The sequence below is a fragment of the Stomoxys calcitrans genome, chromosome 2 (genome assembly GCF_963082655.1).
Source record: "Stomoxys calcitrans chromosome 2, idStoCalc2.1, whole genome shotgun sequence".
Classification (NCBI taxonomy): domain Eukaryota; kingdom Metazoa; phylum Arthropoda; class Insecta; order Diptera; family Muscidae; genus Stomoxys; species Stomoxys calcitrans.
The window spans coordinates 234,121,557-234,141,732 of record NC_081553.1 but is presented as its reverse complement, the minus strand read 5'-3'; the positions used below and the strand labels follow the sequence as shown (position 1 = coordinate 234,141,732).

The following is a 20,176-nucleotide window of genomic DNA, read 5'->3' as shown; positions in this document are numbered from 1 at the left end:
GTTTATAAGAGAAGTAGTTGTGCAAAATCTCAGCCAAATGGGATGAGAATTGCGTCCTCGTCAGAAGTATAATTAGGACATCGATTTATATGAGAGGCAAATCAGAGTAAAATGATTGGCACAGATCTTGGAGGTCATAAGGAAAGTTGTTGTGCATAATTTTAGCGAAAGTGAATAAGAATTGAGCCCCCTAGAGGCTTGCGAATTTTAATGGGGAAACCGGTTTATATGGAAGCAGTAGATTATGCAGCTATTTGGATTATACTAGGCACACATGTTGGAAGTCATAAGAAAATTCGTAGTGCACAATTTCAGCCGAATTGAACCAGAATTGCACGCTCTAGAGTACCAAGAGTATAAAGTTGCGATCGTTTTATGTGGGAGAAATTTGGCTCATTTACAATTCCAACTTAATTACAGTAATGAGAAGTATTCATGTTTTTCATAGACGGACGGACATGGTGAGATCCACTTAAAATGACGAACAAGAATATATACACTTAATGAAATCTTAGACCAATAGCTCGAGATGTAACAAACGCAATGGCGACTTAACTTCCCTAAAAGTGACGATCACTTGCCGATATGCTACCTTCAGTCTTCATAATCTACTTATAAACTGAGCTAACCTCTCAAAAAAACTCAATCAGTTGGTGTCTACGTGTCGGCTCAGCTGAAGTTTGCTTGCAGTGCTCAGATAAAATTATTGGTAATCATATGAAGTTTTGTTATCCTTTATAGCTCCCAGCACTTAAACACCTGTTCTCAAAACATCCATTGACACCGCACATTACAGCATTTTGAAACATCACGCAGATACGCACCAATGGCACGTTTCGGTTTTGGCCATAAAATAACATTGTAAATTATGTTCATAACAAAAGGAGTACAAAATATAAAAATTACATCGTTTGTTCAAGCAGCCACACCTATATAAATAAGGCATTTTATGTGAGTTTTTTGAGTGTGTGTGTGTGTGTGGGGGTAAGGTACCACGATAACTGTTGCTGATATGATGTATCCTAATAATACTAAATCTTATCCTTATTTGTCTTTTGCATTCCCTTCGACGGCTTGCTTTGTTCAGTTGGACGAAAGGATTTGGTTGCTTGCCAAGATGGTCTAAATGGTTCGCTTGCCTCGACTTTAAAGGTTAACCCGTAAGTGCTTTGGTTTACAAGGATAACGTGATTAAGATGAAACACATTTACGCAGCACCAATTTCTTGTCATGTCATAAAGCGAGGACATTATTTTTGCTCCGCTTGCTTAAGCACAAACATCAGCAACTACACAGCGAACAGCCAATTATGGCTGATTTTATGTAATGTCTTTGGGTTGGCATAAACTAAAGCGTTATAATAAAATTGGACAACATCAACATTTTGGCTGGATGATTTTACAAAGAACGCTGGTAGGGGGAAAAACTCGTACTAAACTGTCTAACAAAATGGAATTTTTCGAATTGCTAAAATTCAATAAAAACCCAGAGCTAAAACAAAATTGCTCGGTAAGCGGAAATTGAACTGCTATTGTGTTTGTCAGAGAGTTAGTGCTTAAGTGATAATAATAGGGAGCACTCTCTTCTTTTTTGATGGGAAAAAGAGGAAGGAAACAAAATGTAACTTTGTGACTGTAGTTGAAGCAAGTAAGAGCGTACTAAGTTCGGTCGGGCCGAATCTTATATACCCTCCACCATGGATCGCATCTGTCGCGTTCTGTGCGCAGTATCTCTTTTTAGGCAAACAAAAAATAATGAATAAAGACCGAGGAGGATGAGGAGCTATATCAAATTATAGTCCGATTCCGGGCTCAAGAAGAATTCATTCCACATTCCACTAAGGAACAGGGACAAACTTCCCACATATCAATGAGTGCAGTCCGATTTAAGTTTAAGCTCAATGATAAGGGGCCTCCTACTAATAGCCGAGTTCGATCGGCGTGCCGCAGTGCGACACCTCTTTAGAGAGAATGTTGCCAGCATTAGGAGGGGAAAACCACTGCTGAAAATTTTGTTGTGATGGTCTCGCCAGGATTCGAACCCAGGCGTTCAGCGTCAAAGGCGGACATGCTAACCTCTGCGCTACGGTGGCCTCCCAAGAAGAATATCGGCAGATCGATTTATATGGGAGCTGTATCAAGCTTTAGATCGATTTATACCATATTGCACACCTATGTTGTAGGCCATGGGAACAGCCGTTGCACTAAATTTGTGCCAAATTTGATGAGAATTGCTTTCTCTAGAGGCTCAAGAAGTCAAGATTTCCGATCGGTTTATATGGAAGCTATATTAGGATTTGTACCGATTATCACAGCTTTTGGAAGTCATATCAAAACATCTCATGCAAAATTTTAGCCAAATCGGATGGGAATTGCGCCCTCTAGCGGCTTAATAAATTAAGATCCAAGATCGGTTTATTTGGCACCTATACCAGGTTTTGGACCGATTTGGACCATACTTCTCACAAATGTTGGAAGTAATACCAAAACACCACGAGCAAAATTACGGATAAGAATTGCACCTTCTAAAAGCTCAAGAAGTCAAGACCCCAAATCGTTTTATATGGCATATATTGGGTTGCCCAAAAAGTAATTGCGGATTTTTCATATAGTCGGCGTTGACAAATTTTTTCACAGCTTGTGACTTTGTAATTTCATTCTTTCTTCTGTCAGTTATCAGCTGTTACTTTTAGCTTGCTTTAGAAAAAAAGTGTAAAAAAAGTATATTTGATTAAAGTTTATTCTAAGTTTTATTAAAAGTCTTGAACCGATTTGAACCACACTTAGCATAGTTGTTGGAAGTGATATCAAAACATCACGTGCAAAATTTTAGTCCATTCGGACGAGAATTGCGCCCTCTAGAGGCTCAAGAAGTCAAGACCGAAGATCGGTTTATATGGCAGCTATATCAAAATATGGACCGATTTGGCCCATCCCGACTGACCTACACTAATAAAAAGTATTTGTGCAAAATTTCAAGCGGCTAGCTTTACTCCTTCAAAAGTTAGCGTGCTTTCGACAGACGGATGGCCGGACAGACATACAGACAGATAGACAGACGGACGGACAGATGGACGGACGGACAGACATGGCTAGTTCGACTTAAAATGTCACGACGATCAAAAATATATAATCTTTATGGGGTCTTAGACGCATATTTCGAGGTGTTACAAACAGAATGACGACATTAGTATACCACTATCCTATGGTGGAGGGTATGAAAACTGAAGCATGTCATTAAATTTCCACATATCTATGAGTGATGTTAGATTCAGTTTTAAGCTTAATGATAAGGAACCTACTATTTGAGAAAAGTCCAAAAGGCTATAGCAAATGTCGTCGCTGAAAAATTGTCCAATGGTCTTCTGGCCAGCATTCGAACCCAGAGATCCATCATCATAGACATACTAAGTAACCTCTGAAGCGCAGTGCCCTCCGAGTGTAACCATTATAAAACTACTTTTTCACATTTAACTTTCCTATGTCTTAAAGCGTCATAAATCCATTTTGTATTAGCATAGCTCTCTGAGACAGAAAACATTCCCCTAGCCAAGAAATGACATCAAAAAGTTCTATCGACATACATATACAGTCATTTAAACCTGTTTGCTTTGGCATTTCTATTGACTCAATGAACAAAGTTTTGCAAAAAAAAAAAAACAAAAACTTTTACTATGTTTTCTTCTTTCTGTTATTGCTGTTGTTGTTAATAAACTTACCTGAAAACTGTGATTTACGTTTTTAATGCTGCACTCGGCCGTACACAAATCGGACAGGTCGATTTCATCGAAGACATCACTCTGCAAAAGAAGAGAGAAATGTGAGAAAAAGGTCACTTTGTACTCAAAGTTCGTTTCGAGTCACTTCAACTTAAGTGTTAGGTGGCTTATGTGTATGTGTGAGTGTTATTTGTAAATGTGTAAGGCGTGTTCCTAACTTGTAATTTAATGACACGCAGTGCAAATTGTTATTAGCAGGACGAGCAACTCAGGTTGTCTTTGTGAAAGCAGCACTAATTGTTTTATAACTTAGATGTCCTCTTTATTGTCCCACCCCCTGAAAGTGTTTTGGTTGTGCGAAAATTGTATTGAGTGAGTGTTTTTTACTTGTTTACATCTCCATAAAGCAAACTTACAATTTAATAAAACTTATTAATAATCTCAGATCTCAGATCTATGATACAGATAGCAGGTATCTGTATCAATACTACAAGAAAATCATCTCCAGGCATGAGTAGGGCAACATGAGTTTTTGGTTATAGCTCTAGCAAGCAACCGCGATAAAAATTCCCTCCTTGCACTGCTTGATTTATCAATCGGAATGGGATAAAAAAACTTACAAACTGTGTGAAGTAGTAGAGGATTTCGAAGGACCTAAAAAATTGGAAGGGTAACACCAAAACCTTGCCTCCTGCCAGAATTTCGGAGTATATTGCAAATCCCAGGCACGCTGTGAAAATATTGGCCAGGCTGAGCGCCAAAGTCTGACTATCTGGTGCCCCAACTGGCCAATATTTTAACAGAGTGCCTGGGACTTGCATATATCCTTCGAAATCCTGGCAGGAGGCAAGGGTGGTATTTACATCCAAGCCCGGCAAGGCAAGTTATGCGACACCAAAGGCCTACAAACCTATAAGCCTTACTTCCTGTCTACTCAAAACCATGAAACCGTATTGTGCACACCATGATTAATAGTAGGACATCCAGCGAACTGCTCAAATACAAACAGCATGCCTATGTCAAGGGAAGGTCGGTGGAGACAGACCCCGCAAGAGGTTGTGCATAAAATAGAAGGATCCTCCGATGCCAAAACTTAGACACTGGCGGTATGCATTGATCCAATCCTTAGACCAGTACCGGGTGTACACGGTCCTTAGAGACTGGATAAACCATATGCCATATGCTAATTAACCAGGTGGATTAATTGTGTGTCCCATGACATAAATATAAGGGAGAAAATGGCACAAGGCACGCCACATGTGGGCATTTTATGGCCACTCGTACGAGTGACGACCATAAATGATCCAATACGGATGCCGACCGACAGGAGGCCACCGTTGCGCAGAGGTTAGCATGTCCGCCTATGACACTGAGTTCCTGGGTTCGAATCCTGGCGAGACCATTAGAAAAAATTTTCAGCGGTGGTTTTCCGCTCCTTATGCCCGGTACTCGAGTTGGTAGCGTGCTTGGATTACCAGTGCAGGGGTCGGCCGCCAGAAGCCTTCGTCTATCGCTATTGTGGTATCACAATGGACTTAAATTGTCAAAGTGATTCTGTAAAGGACTCTTACCTAACCTAACCACGTAAGACTTTTCTCCAAAGAGGTGTCGCACTGCGGCACGCTGTTCGGACTCGGCTATAAAAAGGAGTCCCCTTAGCATTGAGCCTAAACTTGAATCGGGCTGCACTCATTGATATGTGAGAAGTTTGTCACTGTTCCCTAATGGACCATGGGCAAACTTTGCAATTTGGATGTTGACAAAGGAGGGATTTGAACCCGTCTAATGGGTAAGGAACCGAACCATCTATGCAGAAGGGCCGAAAGGGTTTTGCATAGGGCATATGACTGGGCTATATCCAGAGGTCTCAATGTTAACTCAGAGAAGACTGAAATATGCCTGTTCACGAGGAAGGCGAAGGTGAGTCAATTTTACGCACCACGTTTCATCAACAAATCGATTTCGATATCTGACAAGGTCAAATACTTAGGTGTGAACTTGGACAGGAAACTGAATTGGAAGTGTCACATCAGGAGCGTACTGAGAAGGCTCACCGATGTTGGGCATCCACTGGCTCTACAGGAGGGTGATTAAACCAATGCTTACTTACGCCTCAGTAGTTTGGTGGACTGCTATGGCCATACAACAGATTCAGAGAACATGTTGTCTTGGCATAGGCGGAGCGATGAGGACCACGCCCACTAGGGCAATGGAGACTATCCGACCCATTGGCATACAGATTAAGTGTGAGGCAGCCACTGCGGCTATGAGACTTAATGCGATGGGAGAATGGATTGAGAATGGAGCAGCTCATACCATCGAGGTATAATCGAGGCGACGATAGGAAACCTGGAAGGATTAGAAGAGGTTTCCGATCGGATATCTGCGATAAACCTTGAGGTCGAGTGCGAGGCTCTGCTGCAAGCTGCACAGTATTGAATTGACGGAACCCTAGTATTGTCATCAGGAAGATCATGTTACACGGATGGATCAACACTAGAGGACAGAGTGGGCCTGGGGACTACATTGAGAACCTAGGGACTGAGATCTGCCCACTGTTGCAAATTTCAGCGAAATCGAGTAATAAATAAAGCTTTTATGGGCTTCAGATCCTTTATCGGCAGATCGATCTATATGACAGTTGTATCTAAATATAGTCCTATCTGTACCATATTAAGGTCGGATGTTGGGGGGCTTAAAATAACCCACTGTTGCAAATTTCAGCGAAATCGGGTAATAAATAAAGCTTTTATGGCCTTCAGACCCTTTATCGGGAGATCGGTCTATATGGCAGCTATATCTAAATATGGACCGATCTAATCCATTTTTAGTTCAGATGTCAGGAGGCTTAAAATAACCCACTGCTGCGAATTTCAGCAAAATCGGGGAATAAATAAAGCTTTTATGAGCTTCAGACCCTTTATCGGGAGATCGGCTTATATGGCAGCTATACCTAAATATGGACCAAACTAATCCATATTTTGGTCAGGACAGACGGACAGATCTATATCTATCGTTAACTGTCCTACGGTGGTGGGTGTAATAATGCTTTTGTCTCATACGTGGGGTTTGGTAAATTTCAATATTTAAAATGAAAAATCTAGAGGACTTAAAAAAGTCTGCTTTGTTATACGTCCATTACTTTGTGTTGTTAATGCAAATCATGAACTTTTTTATTGAAAATCTCCGTCGTCGCTTATCATCCAATTGGCCAATTGTTTTGTGATGCATGAGATGGCGTAGCAGTAGAAGCCCAGAGAAATTGTTTTTCAATTTCCTCTTTTGCAAGGTAGCATTTTAGTAGGACGGAACTTCCTGGCACGTGCCCTTAAATTTGAAACATCCATAATGGATGACAAAAAACAAAGGGGAGCCATGGTATTAGCTCACAGTCTCAATGGCTGCTGCTTAGAGGAAAATTTTAGTTACGATTAAAGCTTCTTTTAAATTAATGAAAAACGGGGATAACAAGAATTTTAAGAATTTGGGTTTGGGTTTTCATATGTTCCCAAAAAATGCATTTTAAAAGTTGATTAATACCATGACAAATCTTGCCAAGTAGTTAATACAAATTGGAATGAAAACCAAAGCCCACTTTTGAGACTTTTGTTTGATAATGTCTTTGCCATTTGTTTTTATAAATCTCATAACTCCTTGGAATAATGCCCTGAAATCCCTTCATCAAATATTAAAAATTCACATTTTGAATTCAATTCCCGCTGAGAGTTTTCGTTTAACATTGACAAGTTTTGGCAAATTCGTTAACAAAACATATACACAATTCATTTAAATTGAAAGTCCCAAGTCCCATAATGACGTATTTCTTGGTGTGTGTGTGTGTGAATGGCTGCTGGAAATTTCCCAAGCATTTGCAGAGAAGAAACTCCTCAATTGATGGGAATTAAATTTCATTAATTTCTAATGGAATTTAAGAAAATTTCCGCCGCCAATACAAAATGTCAGGCTATTCTTCGTGATGTCTTCTATGTGTGTGTGTGTGTGTGTGTGTGTGGATGTCCTTTGCCGCCCGCTATCCATGAAAATAATTCAATCAAGTTCATTGTCTTTCACCAAGGGGGAGAGGTAGCACTTGAGAGCATTGTTCTACTAATGTTTGCCTTTTGACAAGGCACAACGCTGTCATTCTTGGCTAGAGTGTTCGCCTAATTCAATTTGTTGTGAAAAGTGTTTTGGCAAATAGTAAAAGTGATTTGTTTCGCAAATCATTAGTGTCAATGGGATTTTTTCATTGCATAAATTTGTTGGTCTGATACGAGTTACAACATGGAGTTTGGAAAAGAGTTTTTATAGACGTCATGACAGTGGGCTCCAAACAAATACGCCCCAAATTGAAAAAGAAACCTGCCAGGAAAGGCAAAAGTCTGGCGGTGCCGACTGAATAATACCCCACACTTACCTTATATGTACATAGTGGGAACTATATCTAATTCTGAACCAATTTTGATGGACCTCGGCGGATGTTTTCAGATGGATTATTTAACAATCCGTATCAAATTTTGTACAAATATGTTCAAATTGTGATAACTACGGTTGACAAATGACAACATAATTGGAAATTATCCAAAATCTGACGAACATATATATGGGAGCTATATCTAAATCTGAACCGAGTACGAACAAACTTCCTAAATGTTGTGGTAGTTGTCAAGCAAAGAGTTGTGCAAAATTTTGGCAAGAAGTCAAAAAAATCGTTTGCAGTGGCTCTTGAAGTGAAAATCGGGCGACATACATATGAGGCAGCTATACCTTAATCTGGACTGGTAATATTATGAGTCATAAGAAAATCCTTGCTGCTAGATTTCGAGAAAATCGTTTGACAAATGACCACTTTATTGCAACATTTCTCAAAATTGGATGAACATATATATGGGAGCTATATCTAAATCTGAACCGATTTCGACCAAACTTTATGGATACTGTGGAAGTCGCCAAGGAAAGCATTGGTGAATAAATGCGCTTGCAGTGTCTCTAGGATTGAAAATCGGGCGAAATATATATATGAGAGCTATATCTAAATCTGAACCGATTTCTATGAAATTCACCAGTAAAGTCGAGATTCATAAAAAAATCCTTCCTGCTAAATTTCGAACATATATTTGGGAGCTATATCTAAATCTGAGCCGATTTCGACCAAACCCTATGGATATTGCGAAAGTCGCCAAGGAAAGCATTGTACAAAATTTTGGGAAGATTGGTGAAAAGCGCTTGCAGTGGCTCTAAGAGTGAAAATCGGTCGATTAATTGGGTTGCCCAAAAAGTAATTGCGGTTTTTTTAAAAGAAAGTAAATGCATTTTTAATAAAACTTAGAATGAACTGTAATCAAATATACTTTTTTTACACTTTTTTTCTAAGGCAAGCTAAAAGTAACAGCTGATCACTCACAGAAGAAAGAATGCAATTACAGAGTCACAAGCTGTGAAAAAATTTGTCAACGCCGACTATATGAAAACTCCGCAATTACTTTTTGGGCAACCCAATACTTCCAACAATTGTGCTAAGTATGATTCAAATCGGTTCATAATCTGGTATTGATGTCATATAAACCGATCTTGGATCTTGACGTCTTGAGCCAATAGAGCGCGAAATTCTCATCCAATTTGGCTGAAATTTTCCATCAGGTGTTTTGTTATGACTTCCAACAAATGTGCTAAGTATGGCGAAAGTCGGTACATAACCTGATATAGCTGCCATATAAACCGATCTGGGATATTGCTTTCTTAAGCCTTTAGAGGGCGCAATTGTCATCCGATTTGGCAGAAATTTTGTACAACGGCTTCTCTCACGACTTTCGACGACTTGAATCGATCAATAGCTTGAATATTTTGAATTTTTTTTTTTGACGTGTCAAAATGAGTTGTAGGCGAAAAATATTTTCATAAATCTTGCGGTTGTTTGGAAATATTTTTTTAATACTTATTTGTAAGCGGTAATCAACGCCCTACAGTGTTGTAGAATCGAAAAAAGTAGTAAAAATACTTGCGATTGAAAATGGGTAGAGATATCTCTTTGAAATTTTGAACAATTAGAGCTGAAGTGTTAAAGAGAAAATGTGCAAATGTGAATTGGGGGGATTCTTAGCAGGCCTTTAAAGTTGCTTACCTCGGTCTTTTCCTTATGCCCAGTCCTAGCTCTTTAGACTATATCCACTACTTTTTAACAAATGGGGACTCATACGATATGACAACTACATCGCCTGGTATATGGCGAATTGAAATAAAATTTCAAAGTGTCTATAGGTCTTGCCTGATAAAAGAAAAAGCTTACTTAACGACATGACACAATGGACACAAGAATTTCCATAGTTACTAAGTGTAGCATTAAAATCAGCACATCATGTGGTGTCGCTCTCAGTACTGCTGTGGTGTGGTGTTGGTATTGCACAGAACTTCGATTTTTTAAATGTCTATGTCCAACAAGCGTAGAAAGGCCTCTGCTAACCATTTTCCAACGACTTCATGCATCTTCTCCTTAATAAACTGCCATGGCATCGATTGTTCATTAAATTTCATTACCATTTCTTAACAACTTTGGAAATTAGTTATGCTTTGCCAAAGCCCCAGGTATTATAACAAATAACTAGGCAATTTTTCACCGCACAAAATGCCAATTTCAAAATATTACCAAATGAAAATGGCCCATTCTTATTTGAGAATAAACATAAATCTTGCTTGATATACACCTGCTGTTTTAATCACAATAACATCACAAAAGGCAGCATTTTATGGGGTAATTAATAAAAGGCCTGGCTGTCTGCCTGTTTGGTATTTGTCTGTTGTGTATACGCGAGGTGTAGGTCTCACTTTGGGGCAAACTTCAAACATGTTCACAATGGCCATTGCTGCTGTAACTCACACAGCCGTTGGTTAGTTGTTGGTTGGCATTATAATATAATTAACTATAATTTATTTTCACCGTTAACCAAAATGGAATGCGTCGTTTTCTCAGTCAAACTTTTGTTGGGCATCCTTTCACCTTGTCTGGCGTTGTGGCTGTGCTGTTGCTGTGTGTGGTTGCTGCTGCTTTTGCCAGCATTTATGAGTCATTAAAGACAGTTGCTAACGGGGAAAGAAGTCAAATTAGAGCAACACCCATCAACATTAAATGTTGGCCCTGACGAACAGTGTTTTGCAATAGATTTTGCCAAAGTAGGCATGGCATTGAAGCTTCTACCCAAATAAAAAAGAAGAAGGAAAGATTTTAATTTTTCCTTATTCTTGGGAATAAAAGGAAAAGACAGGAGGGGTGGAGAAAACCCGAGCGGGAGGTGAAAATCGGCCATTCGCTACACAATTAGGGACCTACCTACTGCCTACGCTGAAGTCAATCAAACACCGTTCGTCCGTCAGTCCGTCTCCGAAAATCACGATAGCGGCTGAACGCGTAAGGCTAGCCGCTGAACAGAAATCTTTTATCGTCGTTGGAGATTGCAAATGGGCCATATCGGTTCAGATTTGGATATCGCCCCATATAAATCTTTCCAGCGACTTGACTTTTTTCCCCCTAGAAGCATCAATCTTCATCCGATTTGGTTGAAAATCGGAGCAAAGACTTGTGTTATGACTTCCAATACCCATGCCAAGTATGATCAGAATCGGTCTATAAACAGATATGGCTGCCATATAAAACGATCTTCGGATTTGATTTCTTCAGCCCATAGAGGCCTAAATTTTTATTTGATTTACCTAAAATTTGGCCCAAAAACATATCTTATGACTTACAATATCAGTTCTAAGTTTTATCTGAATCGATCAGTATGGTGATATAGGCCCTCTATGTGCTGAAATCCCGATATAAATTCTTTAGAAAAAATAATTCAAATGCAAAATCAGCTAAAAGGGTTAGCGGTGGTGAGTACCCAAGATTCGGACCCGCCGAACTTAGCACGCTTTTACTTGATTTTATACCCTCCACCATAGCATGGGGGTGTACTTATTTCGTCATTCTGTTTGTAACTTCTCTAAATATTCGTCTGACATTATATGTCACGTCCGTCCGCCTGTCTGTCGAAAGCACGCTAACTTTCGAAGGTGTAAAGCTAGCCGCTTGAAATTTTGCACCAATACTTTTTATTAGTGAAGGCCATCGTAGCGCAGAGGTTAGCATGTCCGCCTATGACGCTGAACGCATGGGTTCGAATCCTGGCGAGACCATCAGAAAAAATTTTAGCAGTGGTTTCCCCTCTTAATGTTGGCAGCATTTGTGAGGTACTATGCCATGTAAAACTTCTCTCCAAAGAGGTGTCGCACTGCGGCACGTCGTTCGGACTCGGCTATAAAAAGGAGGAGAAGTTTGTCCCTGTTCCTTAGTGGAATATTTATGGGCAAAATTTGCATTACTTCTTATAAGTGTAGGTCGGTTGGGACTGTAAATTAACCATATCGGTCCATGTTGATGTGATAAATGCCGTATATACCGATCTTGGGTCTTGACTTCTTGCGCCTCTAGAGGGCGCATTTCTTATCCGATTGTAATGAAATTTTGCACGACGAGTTTTGTTATGATATCCAACAACTGTGTCAAGTATGGTTCAAATTGGTTCATAACCTGATATAGCTGCCATATAAACCGATCTTGGGTCTTGACTTCTTGAGCCTCTAGAGGGCGCAATTCTTATCCGATTGTAATGAAATTTTGCACGACGTGTTTTGTTATGACTTTTAACAACTATGTGAAGTATGGCCTAAATCGGTTCGCAAAATGGTATAGCTGTCATATAAACCGATCTTGAGTCTTGACTTCTTGAGCCTCTAGGGACCGCAATTCTTATCCTATTAGGCTGAAATTTTGCACGGATTGTTTTGTTATGACTTTTAACAACTATGCGAAGACTGGCCTAAATCGGTTCCTAACCTGGTATAGCTGCCATATAAACCGATCCTGGATCTTGAGTTCTTGAGCCGCTAGAGGGCGCAATTCTCATCCGGAGTGACTGAAATTTTGCTTGAGGTGGTTTGTTATGACTTCCAACAACTGTACTGTACTGGCGCAAATCGGTACAAAACATACCATATAAACCGATCTGGGATTTTGACTTATTGAGACTCTAGAGAGTGCAATTATCATCCGATTAGGCAGAAATTTTGTACAACGGTTTCTCCCATGATGTTCAACATACATGTCTAAGATGGTCTGAATCGATCTACGACTTGATACAACTCCCATATAAACCGATCTCTCAATTTTGCTTATTGAGCCCCTACAAGGCGCAATTCTTATCCGAATGAACTGAAATATTACACAATGACTTCTACAATTTTCAGCATTGAATTCATTTATAGTCCGAATCGGTCTATAACTTGATATAGCTCCAATAGCGTAATAGTTCTTATTCATTATTCTTTGTTTGTCTAAAAAGATTTGGAGGGTATACAAATTCCGCCCGGCCAACTTAGCACGCTCTTACTTGTTAAGACTAGCGAGAATATTTAAATTTTAGAGGGTAGGAAATAAATATTTCGGTGTGTTGCAAACGGTATGGCAAAATAAATGTACCCACATCCTTCTGTGGTGGGTATAAAAAGAATTAATTCAGAGATCTTTAAAAATTTCATTCCAGCTAAAGGCTATTACTATTCTAGCCGGCCCAACTTAGAATGTAATTTCTTCTTTATGTCAACACTGTGCCAAAGGCCCGCTTGCCTCTGCTTTATGTTTTGTTGGCACCACATTTTGCTGGTATGCCATCAACACTTGCTTTACCGAGACCGACATTGTTCTTGCCTTTGTTCTTGCTGTTTCTTGTGTTTTAATGGTATCCTGAAATTCTTTAAAGATTCCCACAAAATTCCTTTGGGGTGTTGGTCTTCTTTAATACTTTTCGTGATTACCGAGATTTTATTCCATTCTAAAGGGATTGCTTCTCTATCCTTCTGCTTATCCACTCACACCACTTGCAAAGAGGTTTGCTCCTTTCTTTTTGATGTTTGTTATAAGTGTGATTGAAGTGTAAATAAATGGGATCAAATGCGGGGGAGGATCGACCTATGCGCCGTGAAGCACAACCCCTTAAACATTTTATTGTAATCTTCTTTTTCTGCATTGAATGTCTGAAATTTAAAGAAAACCTATTCTTTGAACTCATATTGAATTCCTTTTAATAATCTGAAAAGAAACTAAGAAAACTAAGAAAAGAGAAGGCGTTTAGCTGTTTGCCTGCAATGAAATTGAATTTCAGACATTGATTGAAGTGTAATGGCCATCTAGGTTTGATATTTAATGGTCTGTCAAAATCAAGTGTCAAGAAGTGAGTGTGCGTATGCGTGTGAAAGAATTGCTATGAAAATAAAATTGAAGCTGACACTTTTAAATTTGATCAAGGTAGTGTTTCAGTTATACACTGAACGGGGTGGCGTATGAGTGCTGACATGGGTGAGAATATTCGTCATACGCACCAGGGGGGAAGAATAAAACATGCTTTGACAAAGAAGAAATACTCAAAATGTATTTCAAATGAAAAGTCAATCATTTATATTGAAATGTAATTAAATGAAGAGTGTATGATGCGAAAGACATGTGAATGAAGTGAAGTTGTAAAAAAAAAAATTCCGAGATATCTTTTGATTTTCATTACAATATTAACTGATTAATTTCGACGACAATACAAAAGGCAAAGGAATCGAAATTTTGTGTGCGGAATTTAAAAATTACATATTTTGGTTTACTTAGCCGTGAGTGCCTTTAACCCCAATGTTCATGGAATATGAACGACATTCAACCCAAACAAGCATTTATTGCATTTGTTATTCAAAAGTAATAATTTTAAGTAGTTTCCATTGGTGTTTTTCCATAAACAAAATTCATTTCACGTTCACTTTTTATTTTAAATGTAATAAAATACGAAATTTCACTAAAGCAAAAACTACTTTCCGCTCAGTTATTGTCTTTTTTTCAATTTGGGGAGGGTGTTTATGTCCCCATAATCAGTAGGTATGAGTGACACATATTGTCAACCAGTGTGTTGGTGTTGTCACACACTTCCTTCCGTTATCGTTCGTTATTCGTGTGTGCGAACAATAACAACATCAACAGCAACAACATACCAGTCCAATTCATTCATTTGTCTTATGCCTTTGCATTGTGTTGTCATTATAAGGCATATGTACATACACCAGCATAGGTATGTACATATTTATGTTTGTTTGTATGTATGTATGCATCTATGTGTTGTGCGAGTATGTCTAAAGTCTCGTCTATGCCTTTCCTTTAAGTGTAATGCTTGGGCTCGTTGAGAGGTATGACATAGTCTTTGTTTTGTTTTCCCTTTCGTTTACTGCCAAAGGCATATTGGAAGGATTGAAGTTTGCTTTGTCATTGTTTATGTTTATACAGGAATGTATGTGTGTGTGTGTGCGTGTGTTTGAGTATGTGCGCTGGAAGCTTCAAGCGTTCGATTTAGCTCAACGGCTGAGAACGAGGTAGGTATATTAGAATTGGTTGGACAGCGGACGTGTGTCAAAATAGACTTACTTAAATAAATTCGATTCTCTGTGCTATCATAGTTTTAGTTTGAAACAAGAGCTGGCAAGCCAACGATAACGGGAACACTCGATATTATTGTTATTTCTAATAATAATTATCGATAGTAGCGAAACTATCGTTAACTTCCCATCACCATTTCAAACGAAAATGAGAAGTAAAAATCAGGAGATAGATTTATATAGAAGCCACCATAGAACAGATGTTAGCAAGTCCGCTATGGCTCTAAACGCCAGGGTTCGAATCCTGGCGAGAACATTTGTGAGGTACTATGGCATGTGAAAACTTCTCCCAAAGAGTTGTCGCACTGCGGTACCCTGTTCGGGCTCGGCTATAAAAAAAGGTCCCTTATCATTGGAGGCCACCGTAGCGCAGAGGTTAGCATGTCCGCCTTTGACGCTGAAAGCCTGGGTTTGAATCCTGGCGAGACCATTAGAAAAAATTTTCAGCGGTGGTTTTCCCCTCCTAATGCTGGTAACATTTGTTAGGTACTATGCCATGTAAAACTTCTCTCCAAAGAGGTGTCGCGCTGCGGCTCCCCATTCGAACTCGGCTATAAAAAGGAGGCCCCTTATCATTGAGCTTAAACTTGAATCGGACTGCACTCATTTATATGTAAGAAGTTTGTCCCTGTTCCCGAAGGGCAAATTTGCATTTGCAAAATCACTGCACAGATTGAATAAAACAAAATGTAATAAAGTCAGTTGAGAGCCATGAGAGAGATCATTGTACAACATTTTAGATCAATCGAATAAAAATTGCGCATTATGTAGGCGCTATGTATATTAAAGGATACATTCAATGTCGGATAGTTTATTTTTGTTTAGTTATGCAAAAATTTAACTTATCCGATAGTATCGATAGGAAAAATATTAATCGATATCCAGACCAAAAAAATATATCGATATCGTTAGTGCCATCAATATTTTGCCAGCTCAACTGGAAGTCACAGACTAAGAGTCTTTAACTAAAATCTTTTTGGGTTTTTTTTATACCCTCCACCATAGAATGGAGGTATACCAATTTCGTCGTTTTGTACCTACTCGAAATATTCGTCTAAGATCCCATAAAGTATAAATATTCTTGATAGTCATTACTAATAGCAGAGCAAATCTCTTCTTATATCGTTTTTTGCCTGAGAAAAGATGCCGGGAAAGAACCCGACAAATGCGATCCATGGTGGTGGGTATATAAGATTCGGCCCGGCCGAACTTAGCACGGGTTTACTTGTTTATATATACCCACATCGAACTTATTTTGTGAAAATCTTAGAATACTTCTTTCTCTTCCAAGATATAATCGTGTATTTCATTATTTAAAATTTTTGCTTTCAACAATACTTAAAAAAAAGAGGGTTTCTTCAGTTTTTTTGCAGCACAATTATGGTCCCCAGACGACCTCAGAGTATGGAAAAGACAAAAACAAAATCTTAATCTCTACACAAAAGATTGTTTTAAACTTCTGAGTATGTGTGTGTGTGTATGTGCGGGTTGTTTAGAGAGAGAGACTGTCTTATTTTCAGGGCAAAGCACCAAAAGGAAATAAAAAAGTTTTTAAACAATTTTCATATTTATAGCCGAAAGCATAAATATCAATTTATTTTGCTTATGCCATGTCCTGTCTTTGAAAAACAAGGAAAGGCAACATATTTTAGTTGTCGCTTTACCCTGTTTCAATTTGCTCCACCTAAACAACATTCTCTATGTGCTAATGATGCTCTAAGCGAACGAAATAAGAAGCTAAATGTGGTAGGTGGGCGTAAGTATGTGTGGGTTTGCTAGTGTGAGTAAGAGAGATAGAGTGCCAATAACTGACAAAACCACTATCTAAATTGAAATTCTTTTGGAAAATTAAATTATTGCATTCAATTGCGGTGGGTCTACATCATTATCTCGCTGTCAGGTTATGAATTGTGTGCCAACACTTCCACATATGAATAAAGCCACGCAGGAGGGGATAAGTGTAATTTTTCACCTCATATTTAACTAATGGGATTAGTTGGCATGAAATGCTTTTTCCATTGTGTGTGGTCTTCATAGCGTTACTACTTCTCATAGGAATGAATAATTTCATAAATGCTTTCCAATTAAAATTAATGCCTCAAAAGGGAAAAGCCATAATGGGCTTATTATACAAAAGCATTAAATTTTCATTTCGAAGGGCTTATTTAGAATAGTTTTTGATTAAATATTCATTTTAAATTATGCCTCATATGAATAAAACTCTTCGAAACAATACTCTGTGCACTGAAAGAAAGAATTGGCCGAACATTTAAGATTTTTCCTTATGCGTAGGACTTTAGGACCGAAAAGAAGACAAAGAGCCAAAACTTTTAAATAAAGATGCACATTTGAAAATGTTGGCAATGAACATACCACTGAAGAACAGGGGCAAACACATATCAATGAGTGCAGTCCGATTCAAGTTTAAGATCAATGATAAGGGGCATCCTTTCTATAGTCGAGTCCGAACGGCGTGCTGCAATGCGACGCCTCTTTGAAGAGAAGTTTTACATGGCATAGTACCTCACAAATGTTGTCAGCATCAGGAGGGGAAAACCACCGCTGACATTTTTTTCGGATGGTCTCGCCAGGATTGAAACCCAGACATTCAGCGTCATAGGCGGCCATGCTAACCTCCTACCTACTAACGGACATGACCATTCATCAAATTTTGATCTCTGATTGACTCTTATTTTACTTCATAGATGACTGTCCAATTATAATTTTTTGAAAAATTATTTGAATACCCTCCACCATAGGATTGGGGTATACTAATCTCGTCATTCTGTTTGTCACTCCTCGAAATATTCATCTAACACCCCATAAAGTATATATATTCTTGATTGTCATGGCATTTTAGGTCGATTTAGCCATATCCGTCTGTCTGTCCGTCCGTCTGTCCGTCCAACTGTCCGTCCGCCTGTCCGTCCATCTGTCCATCCGTCCGTCTGTCTGTTGAAAGCCATCTTTAAAATTGGGACCAACATTTTTTTCAAAGAAGACTTTTTTTTGCCTTTTTATGCCCACCACCCAAGGATAGGGGTATATTAATTTTGTCATTCCGTTTGCAACACATCGAAATATCCATTTCCGACCCTATAAAGTATATATACCCTTGATCAGCGTAAAAATCTAAGACGATCTAGCCATGTCCGTCCGTCCGTCTGTTGAAATCACAGTATTTAAAAATAGAAACATTGAGTTGAAACTTTGCACGAATTCTTTTTTTGTCCATAAGCAGGTTAAGTTCGAAGATGGGCTACATTGGACTATATCTTGATATAGCCCCCATATAGGCCGATCCGCCGATTTAGGGTCTTAGGCCCATAAAATCTACATTTATTATCCGATTGTGCTGCAATATGGGACAGTGAGTTGTGTTATGTCCTTCGACATCCTCCTTCAATTTGGCCTAGATCGGTCCAGATTTGGATATAGCTGTCATATAGACCGACCTCCCGATGTAGGGTCTAAGGCACATAAAAGCCACATTTATTGTCCGATTTTGCTGAAATTTGGGACAGTGAGTTGTGTTACGTCCTTCGACATCCTTCATCAATTTGGCCCAGATCGTTACACATTTGGATATAGCTGCCATATAGACCAATCTCTCGATTTAAGGTTTTAGGGCCATAAAAGGCGCATTTATTGTCCGATTTCGCAGAAATTTGGCACAGCGAGTTGTGTTAGTCTATTTGAAATTTATCTGCAACTTTGTCTAAATCGGTCCAGATTGGGATATAGCTGCCATATAGACCGATATCTCGATTTAAAGCCTTGGCCCAATGAAAGGCGCATTTATAATCCGATTTCACTGAAATTTGACACAGTGACTTATGTTAGGCTTTTCGAAATCCGTGTCGGATATGGTTCAAATCGGTTTATTTTTAGATATAGCTAATAAAAAGATCAACATTTTGTTTTACACAATTGAACAATGACTTGTACTAATTAGTATTTGGTCCACATCGGGACATATTTCGATATTGCTGCTATGGGGCATAAGGTTTACTTTTTATTTGTTTTGCCTTTTTTGCCATTTTTTCGCAATCACCGATAATAAACATTTCAAAATGGTATACAAATATTTAAGTTTTTATCAAAAATATTTTTTTTTGATTCAATTTTTAATAAAAAACTAACAACCCTTAATGTATTTAAGTGCTTAAAAAATTTTAATTTAGTTTTAAGAAAACAAATGCTCATAAAACGTTCCTAACTGAAACTTTAAAATTTTTGAAAAAATTGACTTTGAGCTTATTGTCAGATTTTGTGAAATTCAACAGTTAAAATAGTAATTGGGTGACACAGAATGTGACTTTTGTGAATAACTATAGCCAACAGTCGCTTAGGTCAATTTAAAATGCTATTCAATTTCTTTGTGTTTGATGTTCTGCAAAAACTTTGCTTACAACATGTTTGTGATACTAATTTGCTGCGTTTGATTAGTATTGCTTTTAGGTAGGTGTTGTTGCTGTTGTTGTTGTCAGTGACATCCATCGCAATAGGCCTTTGTTCATCTTAGCGCATGTGTCTTAATCATCTTCAATTCTCGTTAGTGATGAATGGCTTATGATTGTCATAGCCTTTGGTTATGTCACAACGTTGTAATTACTCAAGTTTTGTGATAATTCAGACAATGAATGGCAAATCTCCTTGCCCTAACTTTGTAAGGGCAACAAAATTAGGTATGCTCGAAAGTACATTGGTATTTTTGTATTACTATTATATTATTTTGCTATAGTATTATGCAACAACAATTATTTAATTTAACAAAGAGGCTTCTGTGAACTGTGTAAGCATTCTTCAACATTTCATTTGAGTATGTGGATATAAATAATTTTCAATTGAATCGAATTGCAAAACAGATATTTCTATACACTCAGAGAAATAAATTAGATTCTTTCGACAATATTTGAATTGCATATTTTCTTATATGAAAGTTTTCAAAATGAAAGT

At 38.4% G+C, this 20,176-nt stretch overlaps 1 protein-coding gene across 6 annotated transcripts in view; it reads right to left on the bottom strand.

Annotated features, from left to right (window-relative positions):
- LOC106095625 (diacylglycerol kinase eta) overlaps positions 1-20,176 on the bottom strand; it is a 174,202-nt gene that overhangs the window by 47,194 nt on the left and 106,832 nt on the right. For all 6 annotated transcript variants that reach the window (XM_013262896.2, XM_013262891.2, XM_013262893.2 and 3 more), the window contains one exon: positions 3,719-3,799. In XM_013262896.2, the coding sequence (XP_013118350.1) occupies positions 3,719-3,799 (81 nt within the window). The remainder of the gene's footprint in view (positions 1-3,718; positions 3,800-20,176) is intronic.